Genomic DNA, 19,919 nt, shown 5'->3' with positions numbered 1-19,919 from the left:
TAAGCATTTTTTGATCAGATACTTAAATTCTTTTTTTTTTTTTCTTTCTTTTTTCGTTTTTAATAACAGACTGATCCACCATGTTAAAACTTTGTTGCTGTAGGCCAAAGAAGAGAGGCTGTGGTTCGGGCGTGACGTGTTTGGTCGAAGGAGTTTGTTGTGGCATCTGCCACAGAACGATGATGTGTTTGCGCTGTCGTCAGTCCCCATTGCACCTTTGGTAAGTGTGTCATGCAGTGATGGTTTTGATGTTATTTTCGGGGTTCTTGGATAGTCATGGATGTCTGGAAAAGTGTTTGAAACACAGGAGGGTCATCCCTAGAGCTGGGAAAAGGTTTGCTTTTTTTTTTTTTTTTTTTAACCCAGTAAGCCCTGGAAAAAAATTTCTTAAAAGAAAATGTGAAGGGACTGAACAACACACAACAGTTGCAGCAGTAAAAAAAAAAAATAAAAAAAGCGCACACGACCATTTCAGGACTGAACTCGAACGGCTGTGACATCATCTGCACCCTACAATAACTTGAAATAACTGTATCCAACTGTAGTGTGAAATTCTTCTGCAGTTCTGTGTGTGTGTGTGTGTGTTCGTCTTCAGTTTAACGTCTTTCCACTTGAAGTGATATTAGACGGAACCCCCCACCCGTCAGTCTGTGTCTGTGTCTCTTTTATCATCTTTATTGTCATTATTGATCTTGTTAAATTCTTCTTGTTCCCCTCTGTTGTTCTTTCCTTTCTTGTAGGCCCATTCATCTATACTTTTTTTTTTTTTTCGTAGAAAGCTTTGAATATTATTTGTCTTTTTATGGAATCGGTAATTCATTAATTGCCTTATTGGGCACCCTTGCTATGTTTTTTTTAGTTTGTTTGTTTGTTTTTGTTTTTTGTTTTTTTTTACCAAGGGTGTGTTACGTGGCCATAGGCCATTTTTTGCTTTGCATGCCTGTTTTTATGCATAATCATGTTTATTATGTATAGTTATATTTATGTTCATGTCAGTTGTGTTGTTCTTTTTAATCCTCTGCTGAAAAATTGATGGAATGGTCAACGTCAGTAGCATGTCATTGGTTTGTGTGCATTAATGGGGACTGTACCTGTGGCTTATTTTCTTTCCCATGCGTTCTTTTTCTGTTTTAGTTCAGCAGATTCTCTGAAGACTTTGTTTTGTGATGTCTCTCTGTGGGCGCTGATGGACTTCTTGAAAGAAGTGAACTTTTTTTTAACCAGATTTGAATGTTTTAAATTCTGGAAGATTTTTTAAACTTTTTGAATGAGAGATTTGAAGCGCTGATTAGTTGTTTTTTTTTTTTATTGTACTTCTGTTATCCTTGACTTGAAGTAGATGCTAACGTGGTGAGAGCCTGGATATGGCCTTGGTGGTTGGCGAGGCTCTAAACACCATAATTTGAAAGATTTCTGTTTTAGTTTAGTTTATTTCAGGTTCTGCGAGACCAGTATTTATAGTTGTTCAACCCTGTAAAGCTCTGTGCGGTCAACTGGGTTATCAGCAAACAGAATATTAACCCCTTCAGTGCCGGGGGAAAAACAGTAGAAGGTGGTGTTTCAACAATATAAAACAATATCCAAAACAATAAGCCTAAAACCGAGAAAATTGTCTGGTCTGAAGATAATCCATTAAAGATAAAGTGTGTGAATTTTCAGCCTTCCATAGTTATTTCCCTTCTTCTGATGATGTCATCAGTGATATCACTATTCACATATGTGGATAGATGTTGTGGCACTTAAAGGGTTTTAAAGTAAGTTGTTGTTGCAAGGGCAGACTGGAAGAATAGGTAATGCCTAAGACCCTTATCCTTGATATGTGATACAGTTTTTGAGTCTTGGTTCCAGGAGTTTGCTGAGGTCCCCTCTGTGGGGCTGTTTTGCATGGAGCTGTCCGGGCCTTGTGTGGCCGCCAGTCAGGACGTGGATCAGGGGGAGAAGACCACCACACAGCCCCCCATACCCCCACCCCTCACTCTGCACCTCTACCCCTGGCAGAGAGCCTCCTGGCCAGGCACCCAGGAGGAAGTTGTTGCCGATGACTCGCACACCGTGGCACAGAAACTGCACCTTGAGCGCAATGCCCACATCACCGTCAGCGTACACAGCGACCAGGCGGTGGAGTCCTGGATGCCGGTTGTGAACTCCGAGCTCCCTGAGGATGGTGGTCTGCTGAATGTGGAGGAGTTCCTGTGTGGGGGGGAAGGCGATCTTGTGAGAGCACTGACGGAGATAGAGAAGAGGGGGAAGTTCACGGCGTTGGTTGAACAGCTGCAGAACGTCCTGCAGGCAGCAGTGAGGAAACGTGTCCACAATGTGCCGCTGTCGTGCTGCAGAGGCGCGGGGGATGGTGGTTCAGGAGTGGCTCCCCCTGCTTGTGCGGACGATGGTGAAGAGTCGGACAAATGCTGTGTTTGTGATTCTTTAGCTAGCCTGGACGTTCATGCAGAGCGTCATGAGCTTTTGACAGATCATGTGAACTCTGCCTTTCGTTCTGCTGGATGTGAAAACACATCATCTTTAGACAGTTGTTTGACTGTCATGCAAGTAGGTCAGAAGACGTGCGAGGATGATAATGTGAACGAGTCACTCCCAGATAGGACAGAAGTCGCCACATCGCTGTTGCATGGCACTGACACGTTGCTGCCAGAGTCAGCAGGGAAGAAGGCGTGTGGAAGTCAGACTGTGAATGATTCACTCCCAAACAGAACGGAAGTTGCCACATCGCTGTCGCAGGATGCTGCTAACAAACTGGTGCCAGAGTCAGCAGGGAAGAAGGCATGGCTGGGGGGACGTGAGAACGGCTCAGAATCGGACACACCAGAAAGACGGGCCATGACGGGCTGTGGTGAAGATGTTGACGCTCCTGACCAGGTAGACAGGAAGCCAGCCAGCGTGGCCATTCTGTTCTCTGGTGGGGTGGACTCCACAGTGCTGGCCGCCCTGGCTGACAGGTTGGTTTGGGAACCAGGGATGTGTGTGCTTGGCTTGTTTTGTCTTTTTTTTTTCTTTTTTTTGAATGAATATTGATTTGTTTTGTTTTGGAAGGTTTTAATTCATTTCAGACTTGTACATTTCTGTTCTCTGAACCTTGAAGTTTTTTTCAGGGTTTTTTGTAGTAGTTGTTGTTGTAGTTGTTTTTGGTTTTTTTTGTTTTGTTTGGGAGATGTGGGGTGGGGTGGCGAGGAGGGGTTGTTTTCTGTTTGAAGTTTGCAGTGGGCAAATTGAAAGGTGAACCCCGCTAAAGGAGAAGGGGAGCCATGAGCTTTTACCACCAGTCATGAATCTTGCTGTGAAACTGTACTTGAAAACCTGTGTGCAACGGTGGAGCAGGAGGGTGGAGGAGGGAGGGAGGGAGGGATGATCACAGAGAGAGAGAGCAGTTGAAGATGGACGTTTAGCTGGGTGAATGGATGTTTTGTTTGACGTTGGGGATCGGGACATAATGCTGTCACATCATAGTGTAATGGGGTTAGTGTGTCATTTCCTATCTGTTGAGGCTTGTGAATAGAAGTGAACATTTTTAATCTGATTTGAAGGTTTTAAACTATGGAAGTTTTTTTTAAACTTTGAGTGGAAAGTTTGAGGTGGTGATTCGTTTTAATTGTTTGTTTTTTTACCCTTGTAGTTGTTATTAACGTGGCGATAGCCTTGAGATGGCCTTAGTGGTCGGTGAGGCTCTAAGCACCATAATTTCATTTCATTTCATTTTGTGAATAGATTATAAATGATGTCTGAATTATCAAGTGAAAGAGAGTTTAACTTTACAAGGAATATTTGGAGGGATAGTGCATTAAAGAGTACATAGATTTTAATGCAATGCATAATCTCTCTCTCTCTCTCTCTCTCTCTCTCTCTCTCTCTATATATATATATATATATATATATAAAGAGAGAGAGAGAGAGAGAGAGAGAGAGAGAGAGAGAGATGTACAAAGAACATATATATATGCATGTATGTGCATAAGCAAGAAATTAATGACTACCAGTGTCACCATGAATGTGCTTGACAGGCATGAATGCCAAGTAGTGGACTTTCAGTCCAACGTTCCTGGGTACCTCTGATAGTTTAAGACCTGTGGGTTTTTTTTTCCATGGTTTAAGGGTGGTTATTTTCCCAGTACCCCTCTTTCTTGTCAACATATGTGCGGACATGTCATTGTGTTAACCTGTTTCATGAATATATTATATATTTATACAGAACATCAAATACACAGATCCATAATACTTTGTCAGTGTTTGGTGGTTTATGGAAACCTGAAAATACCCAGCATTCACACCTGCCAGAAACAAAGTACAGCTGCCTACATGGCAGGAATAAAAACAGTCATGAACGTGATGCTTGCTTAAGTACTTGTCAGTACACTGGTGAACATGGGAGTTGTAGCCCACGAATGAAAACTCAAAAAAGAAAGAAAGAAACAAAAAAATTGAATAATGTTCTTCAGCTTTGCATTTTTAGGTGTGTCCCACACGATGAACCCATTGACCTGATCAACGTCGCCTTTGAACAGAAGGTCTCTGCTTCTCAGCCAGAGAGGAAAAGAAGGTGAGACTGAAATAAGTGTCAGGTGGGTTGTTAAAAAAAAGATATATGATTATGAATAATTAAAGCATTCACCCCCTGACCCCCTCCCTACCCCCCATCACCCCCCTCCCCACCACCACCTCCCCCCACCCTGGCCACCCATTTCATTTTGCTCTGGTCATGTTACTTAACGTCAAACACTGGCTGAAAAAAGTGATTGAGACACTTTTGTTGACATTAGTGCTAATTGCTCAGGTTCAACTCTCTGTCCAGCAAGCTGTGTCAAGTGTGTGATTTGAGGGGGAAAGCCTTGGTAAACAGAAAGGGTGGGGAAAATGGAAAAGGAGTTGAAGAAGTTTCTGAAACACAAAAATGCACCGATTTCCCCCCCCCCCCCCCCCCCCCCCCACAATGTTGATGCAAGCAGATCAAATCATGTCATACTAGTTGTAGCATTTGGCACATTTTAGGCAGACATCTGCAGAAGTGCTTTCTTTGTCAGAAATGTTTAATAGGACTTATTTTTTCCTTTGTCTGTGGTATATTCAAATTCAAATTCAATTTTTTCAACAGTTTTGCTACGGAATAGACTGAGCACAAAAAAATGCACTTTCTTCTTCTTCTTTTTCTTTTTCTTCTTCTTCTTCTTCTCTTTCTCCTCCTCCTCCTCCTCCTCCTCCTCCTCCTCCTCCTCCTTCTTCTTCTTCTTCTTCTTCTTCTTCTTCTTCTTCTCCTCCTGCTCCTCCTCCTCCTCCTCCTCCTCCTAACTCAGTGTATTTGCAGTTGTTCATTCTTTGTGGATGTTTGATTTGAATGTAGGCACCAGGACAAACAGGGTTCCATGGCAACTTCACATTTTGATGTCCCGGACAGACAGACAGGATATCTGGCACTTGCAGAGCTGAACTCTCAACGACACTGGAACTTCGTAGAGGTGATCTCTCTTTCTCTCTCTCCCTTTCTCTCTCCCTCTCTCTCTCACTACCTTTCTAGACATGCATACATCTGGTAGAAAAGCTATGGCAAATGAGTTGAGTAGGGTTTATTGTTGTTTTTTTCTTTTATTTTTGCCTTCTAAACTCACTTTTAAAGAATGAATATTTTTCTTACTAACAGATTGTTATAGATTGTTACCATAATCTTGTTAAATCTTATACCACTTCTATTTATTCATCCTTATTTATATTTTAAAATAAACAGAACAGATGGTATTCAGCTGTGTTATTCATCTTACAATGCCATAACCCCATGCAGAAGTCTACTGTCAGTCAGAAAAAAATGCTTTCCTACGTATGATAAATCCTGTTCATAAGAGAAAGAAAAGTCTTAGACCAGTGTGATGGATGTGTACATCAGTCAGGTACCTGCTCCTCTTTTTTTTTTTTGTGTTTTATTTTTAATGCAAATGTTTGGCATTACATATGAATCAGTTGGTATCCTTTGAGGCATCCTTGAAACGAAATGAACCCTTAGTTATTGCTGTACACATGTATGAATGACTTCAATTGTTCTGTTTTGCTGTGCACCAGCTGTATGTGTGCTAGATGTTTTCATCAATGAATTTTTGTAAAGGGGAAACACTGAATGAAGCATTTTGGTCTCGTCTTGTCTGGACAGGTGAACGTCACTCAGGAAACGCTGCAGAAAGAAAGGTATGGTGTCACACTGTGGGAATGGTCACTTCATTCACTGTCAGTCACTTGTGTGAATATTTGTATTTGTTGGGGTTTTTTTTATGTATTTTTTATTTTTTTTTTTTTTCATTGTCACAACAGATTTCTGTGTGAAATTCGGGCTGCTCTCCCCAGGGAGAGCATGTCACTACACTGAGAGCGCCACCCATTTTTTTGTATTGTTTTCTGCGTGCAGTTTTATTTGTTTTTCCTATCTTTTGGACTTTTTTTTTTTTTTTACAGAATTTTGACAGGAACAACCCTTTTGTTGCCGTGGGTTCTTTCACGTGCACTAAGTGCATGCTGCACACGGGACCTCGGTTTATCATCTCATCAAATTGACTAGTGTACAGACCACCACTCAAGGTCTAGTGGAGGGGGAGAAAATATCAACGGTTGAGCTGTGATTCAAACCAGCGCACTCAGATTCTCTCACTTCCTAGGCGGACGCGTTACCTCTAGGCCATCACTCCGTTGATACAAAAATCGATCATTATCTCATTCAGCCTTGTGCTCACCTGTGTTGTTTTGTTGTTGTTTTTTTTTGTTTTTTTTGTTTTTTTAAAGTGAGAAGCTGTTGAGTGTGTCAACATGGCTGCCAGGACATACATAACAGAAGAGGTGGCCAGAATTTTGTTTGATTTTCCACATGTTGACAATAGCATCTACAAAAATGTGATAGAAAATTAAAGTAATGTTGTCATTATTGATCAGCTGGTTATCCTGATGATGATTACAGCCAACAAGGTACATCAACAGGAAGGGGGTGGGGTCATGTTAGAAGTGAGTATAGAAAAAAACCAAATATTTTTAGCTTGAAATGTTAATCATGGGGGTTTTTATTTACTATGAAGCCCTCCAGATAGAAGCTTCAAGCCAAAATATTGTTTTACAGTACGCTTTTGTGCTGTAATATTGTGTGATAGTGTTTTGTGGGTGGGAGGGGGTGTGTGGATATCAAATCAAATCAGATCAAATGACTTAAGTTTTAACGAATTCCCATTGCATTGCAGATACATGTATTACAGACTGGTCTGGTGGGAGGGTGTGTGTGTGTGTATCAAATCAAATCAAAAGACTAAGCTTTAGTGGAATTCCCATTGCACTGGAGATACATGTATTACTGGTCTGCCATGAAACCGCACCTGTTGCAGGTCTCAACATGTGAGGCACCTGGTGTACCCCCTCAGCACAGTGCTGGACGACAGCATTGGCTGTGCCATCTGGTTTGCCGCCAGGGGAAAGGGAGTGCTGGGAAACGGGCCCCGTAGGGGAGCCCCTTATGCCAGCCCCGCCAGGGTCAGTGGCTACCTGTTGTTAGGACGAAGACCCTTGACAGGACAGTGGCCACCTGTTGTTAGGACACAGACCCTTGACAGCACAGTGGCTACCTGTTGTTTGGACACAGACCTTTGACAGCACAGTAGCTACCTGTTGTTAGGACACAGACCCTTGACAGTACATTGGCTACCTGTTGTTAGGACACAGACCCTTGACAGTACATTGGCTACCTGTTGCTAGGACACAGACCCTTGACAGTACATTGGCTACCTGTTGTTAGGACACAGACCCTTGACAGTACAGTGGCTACCTGTTGTTAGGACACAGACCCTTGACAGTACAGTGGCTACCTGTTGTTAGGACACAGACCCTTGACAGTACAGTGGCTACCTGTTGTTAGGACACAGGCCCTTGACAGTACAGTGGCTACCTGTTGTTAGGACACAGACCCTTGACAGTACAGTGGCTACCTGTTGTTAGGACGAAGACCCTTGACAGTACTGTGGCCACCTGTTGCTAGGACACAGACCCTTGACAGTACATTGGCTACCTGTTGTTAGGACACAGGCCCTTGACAGTACAGTAGCTACCTGTTGTTAGGACACAGACCCTTGACAGGACAGTGGCTACCTGTTGTTAGGACACATACCCTTGACAGCACGGTGGCTACCTGTTGTTAGGACACAGACCCTTGACAGGACAGTGGCTACCTGTTGTTAGGACACAGACCCTTGACAGTACAGTGGCTACCTGTTGTTAGGACACAGGCCATTGACAGTACAGTGGTAACCTGTTGTTAGGACACAGACCCTTGACATTACAGTGGCTACCTGTTGTTAGGACACAGACCCTTGACAGTACAGTTGCTACCTGTTGTTAGGACACAGACCCTTGACAGTACAGTAGTTACCTGTTGTTAGGACACAGACCCTTGACAGTACAGTGGCTACCTGTTGTTAGGACACAGACCCTTGACAGCACAGTGGCTACCTGTTGTTAGGACACAGACCCTTGACAGGACAGTGGCTACCTGTTGTTAGGACACAGACCCTTGACAGCACAGTGGCTACCTGTTGTTAGGACACAGACTCTTGACAGAACAGTGGTTACCTGTCATGAGGACACAGACCCTTGACAGCACAGTGGCCACCTGTTGTTAGGACACAGACACTTGACAGCACAGTGGCCACCTGTTGTTAAGACACAGACCCTTGACAGGACAGTGGCTACCTGTTGTTAGGACACAGACCCTTGACAGTACAGTGGCAACCTGTTGTTTGGACACAGACCCTTGACAGTACAGTGGCTACCTGTTGTTAGGACACAGACCCTTGACAGCACAGTGGCTACCTGTTGTTAGGACACAGACCCTTGACAGGACAGTGGCTACCTGTTGTTAGGACACAGACCCTTGACAGTACAGTGGCTACCTGTTGTTAAGACACAGACCCATGACAGTACAGTTGCTCCCTGTTGTTTGGACACAGACCCTTGACAGTACAGTGGCTACCTGTTGTTAGGATACAGACCCTTGACAGCACAGTGGCTAAATGTTGTTTGGACACAGACCTTTGACAGCACAGTAGCTACCTGTTGTTAGGACACAGACCCTTGACAGGACAGTGGTTACCTGTTGTTAGGACACAGACCCTTGACATTACAGTGGCTACCTGTTGTTAGGACACAGACCCTTGACAGCACAGTGGCTACCTGTTGTTAGGACACAGACCCTTGACAGCACAGTGGCTACCTGTTGTTAGGACACAGACCCTTGACAGGACAGTGGCTACCTGTTGTTAGGACACAGACCATTCACAGCACAGTGGCTGCCTGTTGTTAAGACACAGACCCTTGACAGTACAGTGGGTACCTGTTGTTAGGACACACACCTGGTTGATGTGTTGACAGCACAGTGGCTACCTGTTGTTAGGACACAGACCCTTGACAGTACATTGGCTACCTGTTGTTAGGACACAGACCCTTGACAGTACATTGGCTACCTGTTGTTAGGACACAGACCCTTGACAGCACAGTGGCTACCTGTTGTTAGGACACATACCCTTGACAGCACAGTGGCTACCTGTTGTTAGGACACAGACCCTTGACAGTACAGTGGCTACCTGTTGTTAAGACACAGACCCTTGACAGCACAGTGGGTACCTGTTGTTTGGACACAGACCCTTGACAGTACAGTGGCTACTTGTTGTTAAGACACAGCCCCTTGACAGGACAGTGGCTACCTGTTGTTAAGACACAGACCCTTGACAGGACAGTGGCTACCTGTTGTTAGGACACAGACCCTTGACAGTACAGTGGCAACCTGTTGTTAGGACACAGACCCTTGACAGGACAGTGGCTACCTGTTGTTAGGACACAGACCCTTGACAGGACAGTGGCTACCTGTTGTTAGGACACAGACCCTTGACAGGACAGTGGCTACCTGTTGTTAGGACACAGACCCTTGACAGCACAGTGGCTACCTGTTGTTAGGACACACACCTGGTTGATGTGTTCACAGTACAGTGGCTACCTGTTGTTAGGACACAGACCCTTGACAGTACAGTGGGTACCTGTTGTTAGGACACACACCTGGTTGATGTGTTGACAGTACAGTGGCTACCTGTTGTTAGGACACACACCTGGTTGATGTGTTCACAGGACAGTGGCTACCTGTTGTTAGGACACAAACCTGGTTGATGTGTTGACAGCACAGTGGCAACCTGTTGTTAGAACACAAACCCTGGTTGATGTGTTGACAGCACAGTGGCTACCTGTTGTTAGGAAACAAACCTGGTTGATGTGCTGTGAAATGTTCAGTTCTCAGAGGGCATAACTTTATTTATAACCTATATTTTTTGAAGGGGTGGTGGAAGAGGGGTCCCTCCACTGTACTTCCACATTGTGAGAAAAACTTACACACGATAAATTTCTGTGAGGTGTTGTTGATGTTTAATGCCTTGTTGAGTTTTATCAGCACCTTTCAAGTGCAGCCATTTCATGTAAGGGTTGAGAAAGGTGTGTGCGTTTATGTCTGTCATTGCAGACTGTAAGAACATTGGTACAGTTGGTGAGAAACGTGTTTTTTTTGTTTTTTTTTTGTTTTTGTTTTTTTACTTCTGTTGCATAGACAGAAAGAACTTTGATACAGTTGGTGAGAAAGATGTGTTTGTGTTTACATCTGTCACACAGACTGTCAGAATGTTGATACAGTTAGTGAGAAAGACACACAGACTGTTAAGAACATTTATACATTTGGTGAGAAAGGTGTGTGTGTTTATGTCTAATACACGGACTGTAAGAACATTGATACAGCTGGTAAGAAAAATGTGTATGTTTATTACCATCACACAGACTGTAAGAGCATTAATACAGTTGTTGAGAAACACGTGCATGTTTTATATATTGTTGACTTATACCACACAGTCTGTAAGAACGTTGGTACAGTTGTTGAGAAAGCTAATACTTATATCACAGTGACTGTAAAGTGTAAGAGCATTGGTATAGTTGGATGAGAAAGATGTGTATACTTATATCACACAGACTGTAAGAGCATTGATACAGTTGTTGAGAAACATGTGTATGTTTTATATACTTTTTACTTTTATCACACAGACTGTAAGAGCATGGATACAGTTGTTGAGAAACATGTATGTTTTATATACTGTTTACTTTTATCACACAGACTGCAAGAGTTTTGATACAGTTGGTAATAAAGTTGTGTGTGTTTTCTTCTATCAAACATAATGTGAGAATTTTGATACAGTTGGTGAGAAAGATGTGTATGTTATCTTCCATCACATAGACTGTAAGGACATTGATACAGTTGATGAGAAAGATGTGTATGTTAACTTCCATCACATAGACTGTAAAGACGTTGATACAGTTGATGAGAAAGATGTGTATGTTTACTTCTATCACATAGACTGTAAGGACGTTGATACAGTTGGCGAGAAAGATGTGTATGTTTACTTCTATCACATAGACTGTAAGGACGTTGATACAGTTGGTGAGAAAGATGTGTATGTTTACTTCTGTTGCATAGACTGTAAGGACATTGATACATTTGATGAGAAAGATGTGTATGTTTACTTTTATCACATAGACTGTAAGGACATTGATACAGTTGGTGAGAAAGATGTGTATGTTTACTTCCATCACATAGACTGTAAGGACGTTGATACAGTTGATGAGAAAGATGTGTATGTTTACTTCCATCACATAGACTGTAAAGACGTTGATACAGTTGATGAGAAAGATGTGTATGTTTACTTCCATCACATAGACTGTAAGGACATTGATACAGTTGGCGAGAAAGATGTGTATGTTTACTTCTATCACATAGACTGTAAGGACATTGATACAGTTGGTGAGAAAGATGTGTATGTTTACTTCCATCACATAGACTGTAAGGACGTTGATAGGGTTGGTCAGAAAGATGTGTATGTTTACTTCTATCACACAGATTGTCAGAGCATTGACAGAGTCGGTGAGGAAGTTGTGTTCGTTTACTTCTATCACACAGATTGTAAGAGCATTGATACAGTTCTTTAGAAACATGTGCATGTTTTATATACCGTTTACTTATGTCACACAGACTGTAAGAGCATTGATATAGTTGTTGAGAAACATGTGTATGTTTTATATACTGTTTACTTCTACCACACAGACTGTCAGACCATTGACACAGTTATTGAGATACACATATATGTTTTATTTACTGTTCTGTAACACAGACTGTAAGAGCGTTGATACAGTTGAACCACTTATCCTCATCAGGTCATTCTGTGTGGGATGGGGGCTGATGAGCAACTGGCAGGCTATTCAAGGCACAGGGTTCGTTTCCAGTAAGTACCATGCAGCACAGTACAGTACAGTACAGCACAGCACAGCACAGCACAGCACAGTACAGCACGGCACAGCACAGCTCAGCACAGCAGTGCACAGTACAGCACAGCAATGCACAGCACAGCACAGCAATGCACAGCACAACACTGTACAGTACAGCACAGTACTTTACAGTACAGTACAGTACAGTACAGCACAGCACAGCACAGCATTGCAGAGCACAACACAGCACAGCACTGTTCACTACAGTACAACACAGCACAGTCAGGTCAGTCTTTGTATTTTTCTTGATCAACATGACTAGCGTACTTGACAGTGTGCAGAAGATCCCAATATGCATACTAAAATTCCTGTAAAATTAATAGAATGAAACATTTGCATAGTGGGCGCTCCTCAAACATATCATAGTTTAAACCTCTATGCACTTCGCAAGAAGTGATTGTAATACTGCAAAGGAGCATGGCAGAATTTAATTCACACACACATGCATGCACATGTGTGATGTATTAGCATGTGTAACTGTGTACACATGTCTTATAAAACTTGTTAAAGTTTAATTGATGATTGAAATTGATTCTGATTCTGATTAGCAAGCTCTCACACATGCACAGTCATGTGCACACATTCATCCTTTGTATTTATATATGATAGTCAGTCGTGTCCGACTATGACCATCAGAACAGCAGAGGAGGCACCTGCTGTTCTGACTACTTGGGCTAGAATTTGATTATAGTGGAGAGTGTCTTGCCCAAGTTACATCCCCACTCTCTCGGCCAAGAGGGTTTTAGGACAGTCGGTGTTGGGTTGATTCCCAAAGGCCAACTAGCCCCCAAGGCTGCAGCACTAAGAGCCAGTGCAATTTTGCCTCCTAGTTTGAGAGTTATAATCCTTCACAAAACACTATGCTGTAAATGATTTCCCTTTGACTGGAGAAACCATTGATAATATAGCTCTCTCTTTGCTGTTGGCCCAAATGTAAACTTATGTCAATCTGTGATATAAGTCGAGTGTTGGGCCGAGTGTTTAGCATGTACTTATTTACGTGCAGCAAGCACACACACACACACACAAACACACACATTTTTAGTTTTTAACATGTACTGATCTCCATGCAGCAAAGTGTGTGTGTTACTACAGGCAGGGGTCATGGACGGAACTGACAGCAGAAATCAACATGGAGATTCATCGCATCTCAGCACGTAACCTGGGCCGTGACGACAGGTGGGTGCATTCACCTGTATTGTGAACATCATGGATTGAAAAAAAAAAAAGTTATTGACGGGCGCAATAGCGGAATGGTTAAAGCGTTGGACTTTCAATCTGAGGGTCCCGGGTTCGAATCACGGTGACGGCGCCTGGTGGGTAAAGGGTGGAGATTTTTACGATCTCCCAGGTCAACATATGTGCAGACCTGCTAGTGCCTGAACCCCCTTTGTGTGTATATGCAAGCAGAAGATCAAATACGCACGTTAAAGATCCTGTAATCCATGTCAGCGTTTGGTGGGTTATGGAAACAAGAACATACCCAGCATGCACACCCCCGAAAACGGAGTATGGCTGCCTACATGGCGGGGTAAAAACAGTCATTCACGTAAAAGCCCACTCGTGTGCATATGAGTGAACGCAGAAGAAGAAGAAGAAGAAAAAAGTTATTCATTGACTACCACTGAAAACAAAACAGTATTCTTTTAAGTGGAAAGAGAGAGAGATGGTTGTTGCTTTTTTCTTCTTTTTTTTTGTTTTGATTTTTGTGTTTGTGTGTGTGTGTGTGTGTGTGTGTGTGTGTGAACTTCATCAGTTTTCCAGAAAACTACTCTGTCATGAAGTTGGATTTAACGTTGACTCCCACCTCAGGGGATATGTCTGATGTGGATGACCATCCAGTTACAATTTGATGTGATTTAATGTTGACACCCACCTCACAATCCAGTTACATTCAGGTTTGATTTAATGATAATAATAATGGTATTTATATAGCGCTGAATCTTGTGCAGAGACAAATCAAAGTGCTTTCACACCATTCAATCACACGCATGCATAGCTCTACTGGAGAAACTGAAGACAAGGAAGAGGCATGTAAGGGAGGCTATTTTGGGAAGAGGTGGGTTTTAAGGCCAGACTTGAAAGAGCTGAGTGTGGAGACTTGACAAAGCGAAAGAGGAAGTTTATTCCATTTGCAAGATCCAGAGACAGAAAAAGAACGGTGGCCAGCAGTTGAGTGTTTGAAGCTGGGTATGCATAAACAGAGTGGATCCGAAGCCGATTGTAGTGATGTTGATGGTGATGATGATATGGATGGATATTTACATAGCGCCTTACCTCGGTCGGAGACCATTCTCGAAGCACTTGACAAACACAGAGCCATTTGCTCAACAGGCTGCCTACCTGGGTAGAGCTGACTGACGGCTGCCATTGGGTGCTCATCATTAGTTTCCTATGTCATTCAGTCAGGCTTCAGTCACACACACATATACCTACACACTCATATTTACATGTATGGTTTTTTTGTGTTTGTTTACCCCACCATATAGGCAACCATAGTCCATTTTCAGGGGTGTGCGTGCTGGTTATGTTTTTGTTTCACCAAACACTGACTTGGATTACAGGATTTTTAAAGTGCACGTTTGATCTTGTGCATGCGTATACACTCGAACCTGGGAGATCGGAAAAATCTCCACCCTTTACCCACCAGGCGCCATCACCAAGATTCAAACACAGGACCCTCAGATTGAAAGTCCAGCTCTTTAACCACTGGGCTGTTGACACCTCAACTCGGGTGATATGGCTGATAGGGACGACCATCCCAGGAGAGTGGTGGGAGGGAAGGGACCTCTCTGACTCCACACTGACACCACCAGAACATGTTAGATGGGCAACGAAAAAAGCCAGTCGTTGTAGCAGGTGTCTGTGATTTGAACTCCTTAGCAGTTTAGATTGCGAGCTGAGCACAGCACCAAGTGAGCAAACCAGGCTTCAGTTTGTCATGTGTTAGGAAGCTGGTTTATCAGCGGAGTTGATTTCAGCTCTTTGAAGGTGTGGTTGCAACAAGGCTGTGTGTGCAGCTGATTTCTTTCAGCAATTGATCTCCCTTTGCTCATTTTGGTGAACATGACAAGCAGTGTGTGTGGTGTGTGAGTGTGTGTGTGTGTGTGTGTGCGTGCATGTTTTGATGGGGATTTTGTTTGTGTGTGTGAGTGTGTGTGTATGTGTGTATGTGTGTTCCTGTGTGTGTACATGTTTCTTCTTTTACTTTTTCTTGGTGGTATGGGAGAGTTGAGCTTTGCAGACTGAAATGGAATAGTGATATGTGTAGATTTTTTTGTTGTTGTCTGTTTGTTACTGTATGTGCTATTGCTACAGACGCTTTAGGGCTTATCACAGTATCAGTGGCATGGCTGTACCTTCGCTGTGATCAGTACTGGCATCCATTGCTGCATGGTTTCTGTGCACACAGAATCATCGCTGACCATGGCAAGGAATCGCGCTTCCCGTTTCTGGATGAAGAGGTGGTGGCTTTCCTGGCCTCCCTGCCCACCCACTACAAGGTAGTGTCTGTGTGTTCCTGTGTGTTTGTTGTGTGTGTGTGTGTGTGTGTGTGTGTTCCTGTCTGTCTGTTGTGTGTGTGTGTGTGTGTGTGGTTGTGTGTGTGTGTAACAGGCCAGTACCTGTGTTCCCCAGGTAACAGCCCCAAAACTGTATTGCTCAGGCAACAGCCCAGTAGCTGTGTTGCCCAGGTAACATCCCCGTAGCTGTGGTTCCCCAGGTAACAGCCCAGTAGCTGTGTTCCCCAGTTAACATCCCTGTAACTGTGTTGCCCAGGTAACAGCCCAGTAGCTGTGTTCCCCAGGTAACAGCCCAGTAGCTGTGTTCCCCAGGTAACATCCCAGTAGTTGTGTTACCCAGGTAACAGCCCAGTAGCTGTGCTGCCCAGGTAACAGCCCAGTAGCTGTGGTTCCCCAGGTAACATCCCCGTAGCTGTGGTTCCCCAGGTAACAGCCTAGTAGCTGTGGTTCCCCAGGTAACAGCCTAGTAGCTGTGGTTCCCCAGGTAACAGCCCAGTAGCTGTGGTTCCCCAGGTAACAGCCCAGTAGCTGTGGTTCCCCAGGTAACAGCCTAGTAGCTGTGGTTCCCCAGGTAACAGCCCAGTAGCTGTGGTTCCCCAGGGGTGGGGTGCATGAGCGAACTTAGCAGCGCTAAAGTTTGCTTGTCGTTAATCATTGCCCCAACTTCATGGTAAATTCCATTACATTGTTAGGAACATTCATATGTGGAGTGATGGCCTAGAGGTAACGCGTCTGCCTTGGAAGTGAGAGAATCTGAGTGCGCTGGTTCGAATCATGGCTCAGCCGCCGATATTTTCTCCCCCTCCACTAACCTTGAGTGGTGGTCTGGACGCTAGTCATTCGGATGAGACGATAAACTGAGGTCCCGTGTGCAGCATGCACTTAGCGCACATAATAGAACCCCTGGCAACAAAAGGGTTGTTCCTGGCAAAATTCTGTAGAAAAATCCACTTCGATAGGAAAAACAAATAACACTGCACGCAGGAAAAATACAAAAAAATGGGTGGCACTGTAGTATAGCGACGTGCTCTCCTTGGGGAGAGCAACCAGAATTTCACACAGAGAAATCTGTTGTGATAAAATGAAATACAAATACAAATAACTCTAAGCAAACTCGGCGCTGCAAAGATAGCTTCATGCAGCCCAGCCCTGGTAACAGTCAGTAGCTGTGTTGTCCAGGTAATAGCCCAGTAACTGTGTTCCCCAGGTGGTAACAGACCAGTAGCTGTGTACCCGTGTTCCCCAGGTAACCCCCCAGTACCTGTGTTGTTGCAGACTGATCTACGACTGCCACGAGGGGTGGGGGAGAAGCTGCTGCTGCGACTGTTGGCCCTGCGGCTCCGTCTGCCGGCCACCTCCGCTCTGCCCAAGAGGGCCATCCAGTTCGGATCTCGCATCGCCAAGCTGGAACAGAGCAAGGAGAAAGGGAGCCAGGTGTGCCAGCGGCTGACGCAGGAGTAATGTGGGATAAATGTCAAGGGTGCATTGGTGTGTATGTGTGTGTGTGTGTGTGGTGTGGTGTGTGTGTATGTGTGTGAGTGTGTGTATTTGTATTTGTATTTCTTTTTATCACAACAGATTTCTCTGTGTGAAATTTGGGCTGCTCTCCCCAGGGAGAGCGTGTCGCTACAATACAGCGCCACCCATTTTTTGTTTTGTATTTTTTCCTGCCTGCAGTTTTATTTGTTTTTCCTATGGAAATGGATTTCTCTACAGAATTTTGCCAGGAACAACCCTTTTGACGCAGTGGGTTCTTTTACATGCGCTAAGTGCATAAGTGCATGCTGCACACAGGACCTCAGTTTATCATCTCATCCGAATGACTAGCGTCCAGACCACCACTCAAAGTCTAGTGGAGTGGGAGAAAATATCGGCGGCTAAGCCGTGATTTGAACCAGCGCGCTCAGATTCTCTCGCTTCCTAGGCGGACACGTTACCTCTAGGCCATCACTGAAGTGTAGTGAGTGCCTGTGCATATGTTCCTATGATTGTAAGTGATTTATTGTGTGTGTGTAAGTGATTGATTGTGTGTGTGTGTGTGTGTGTGTTTGTGTGTGGCATGCTCTGTGTGTGTTAACACACATGCTTGTAAAGATACTTATATGTGCTGAGGGCATGTTGGTATAACAGGAATAGACTTGTGTGTGTGTGTGTGTGCTGGAGTTTGTTCATAACTCGTGTGAAATACAAGTATGTGTGTGCTCATCGAGACATTCTGAATTATGTACTGTTAAGTGTCTGTGTTATATTTTCCTGGAAATGATAATGCAGCTGGAATATGTTTTGTGTTGAGCAAAATGTGCATAACAATAAAAAGAAAAAAACAACAAAAAAAACCCAGCCTCAGTTTTCTGTTATGACAATGTGTTTGTGCAAGCTGAATGCATAAATTTGGTTAGCCGAGCATTTGTTTGCTCATCGATCTACACAAAAGGATTAATCATTCCACCATTTTTGAAGTGGTCTTTAACGTTTTGTCTGTATTATTCCTAGCAGACATTCAGGTTGATTGTATTTACAATAATCTTGCTACATCTGACAAAAAAAAAAACCACAAAAAAGAAAACACACACACACACAAAAAACAACAACACCACATCTAAACAAAGTACAGTATTATACTAACCTTAATGGAATTACAACTGTGTCTGAATTCTAGGGGTTGAGTGATGCAAACCTGTTACAACACAGAAGGTCGTACATTTACACTGTGAGAGCAGTGGCAGATAGTGATGTTTCGCAGAAAAAAAAAAAAAGTATTATCAGAGTTGGATCAGCCTGGAAGTGACAAACTGTTCAAAGTTCACCGCAAAGCTTCTTTCATACAAAGATTCAAAGAGATTTAATCTGTTTGCCCCTTTTAGGGTGTGGGGGATACAATAATAATACATACCCATTTGATCACAACTTCAGTCCAGCAGTGCCACTGAGACAAGCAAATCACACACATTCACACACCACACACACACACACATACAATCCATATACCCCCCCCCCTCTCCCACACACGTGCGTGCGCGGAGAGAGAACCCAGGTTGTTGAGGTGCCTTCAATGCCGCCGGAAATGTTTGGCGCTGAAGACGTGGAAGGGGTTTGGAGGGAAGGGTGTGTGGGGGGAGGGGGGGGGGTCATAAGACAAGGGAGATAAGCCACAGAACCCGTGCAGCAACAGGGGCGTTCACTCCCCAAGAACAGTGGAAGCAATTTGATGGGCGACCACGCCTTGACGATCACAGAGCTGACCATGAGCTGGGAATAGTAGGGAGGAGTAGGGGTGTGAGGGGGCGGGTGGGGGGAAGGGTGATTCAAAAGGGTTGATGGTAGGGGATAAGGGGGGTACGGATGACTGAGGGAGAGGGAGAGAGAGAGGTATCTAACAGCTGAGGAAAGGGGGAGTCCGGCTAAGTTCAGCAGAAACGTTGATCTGTGCCTTGGATGTATACCTCCACCACCAGCTAAGCTACAGATCGATCGATAGACTGTTGAGACAGATTAAAGGGACAGGAGGGTGGTTGAGGTGGAGGGAGTGGGCTGGGGGGGGCGGGGAGCAGGGGGGGTCCGAGAGAGACTGACTAATTTAGGAGAGAGTAATGTCGTTGTTCCGCCGCCGCAAAAGGTCTGCCACGACGATTTCTGGATAGTGGGTAACTGAACAAGGTTGCGGGTCTGGCAGTATAGAAAAGATAGATTATATTCCATTAACATAAGACCCCGCTCCCTCATCTCTCCCCTCCCCGGCCCGCGGCCCCCAATATAATAAAAAGAGGAGCGTGTTCTTTATTGAAACGTACGCGCGCGCTCGGAACGCCAGCACGCACACACACACACACACACAGTGAAGAGCTTATATACGTATATTTGCTGTTATCGACTGAAGTTGACGTACATTCTGCGGTACTGCAATAATCGACCCCCACCCCCGCACCCGGTCACCACCCCCACCCCTCTCCCTTCCAACGTCCCTCCTAATCTGTTTCAACAGTCCTAGTCGATACAGGTCTATAGCTTGGCTGGTAGTATAGATCCAGG

General features: G+C 44.2%; 1 protein-coding gene across 1 annotated transcript in view; it reads left to right on the top strand.

Moving 5' to 3' along the window:
- The window catches only part of LOC143295036 (asparagine synthetase domain-containing protein 1-like), a 32,766-nt gene extending 14,584 nt beyond the window's left edge, over window positions 1-18,182 (top strand). The window contains exons 5-14 of the mRNA XM_076606577.1: window positions 104-220; window positions 1,849-2,954; window positions 4,463-4,549; window positions 5,348-5,462; window positions 6,146-6,180; window positions 7,356-7,500; window positions 12,259-12,326; window positions 13,465-13,548; window positions 15,782-15,872; window positions 17,166-18,182. Of these exons, the coding sequence (XP_076462692.1) occupies window positions 104-220; window positions 1,849-2,954; window positions 4,463-4,549; window positions 5,348-5,462; window positions 6,146-6,180; window positions 7,356-7,500; window positions 12,259-12,326; window positions 13,465-13,548; window positions 15,782-15,872; window positions 17,166-17,351 (2,034 nt within the window). The 3' untranslated portion in view covers window positions 17,352-18,182. The remainder of the gene's footprint in view (window positions 1-103; window positions 221-1,848; window positions 2,955-4,462; window positions 4,550-5,347; window positions 5,463-6,145; window positions 6,181-7,355; window positions 7,501-12,258; window positions 12,327-13,464; window positions 13,549-15,781; window positions 15,873-17,165) is intronic.
- Window positions 18,183-19,919: the final 1,737 nt, after the last annotated feature.

Source organism: Babylonia areolata, chromosome 20, assembly GCF_041734735.1.
Source record: "Babylonia areolata isolate BAREFJ2019XMU chromosome 20, ASM4173473v1, whole genome shotgun sequence".
Lineage (NCBI taxonomy): Eukaryota > Metazoa > Mollusca > Gastropoda > Neogastropoda > Buccinidae > Babylonia > Babylonia areolata.
The sequence above is the reverse complement of the archived record's forward strand: the minus strand, read 5'-3'. Positions and strand labels throughout refer to the sequence as shown.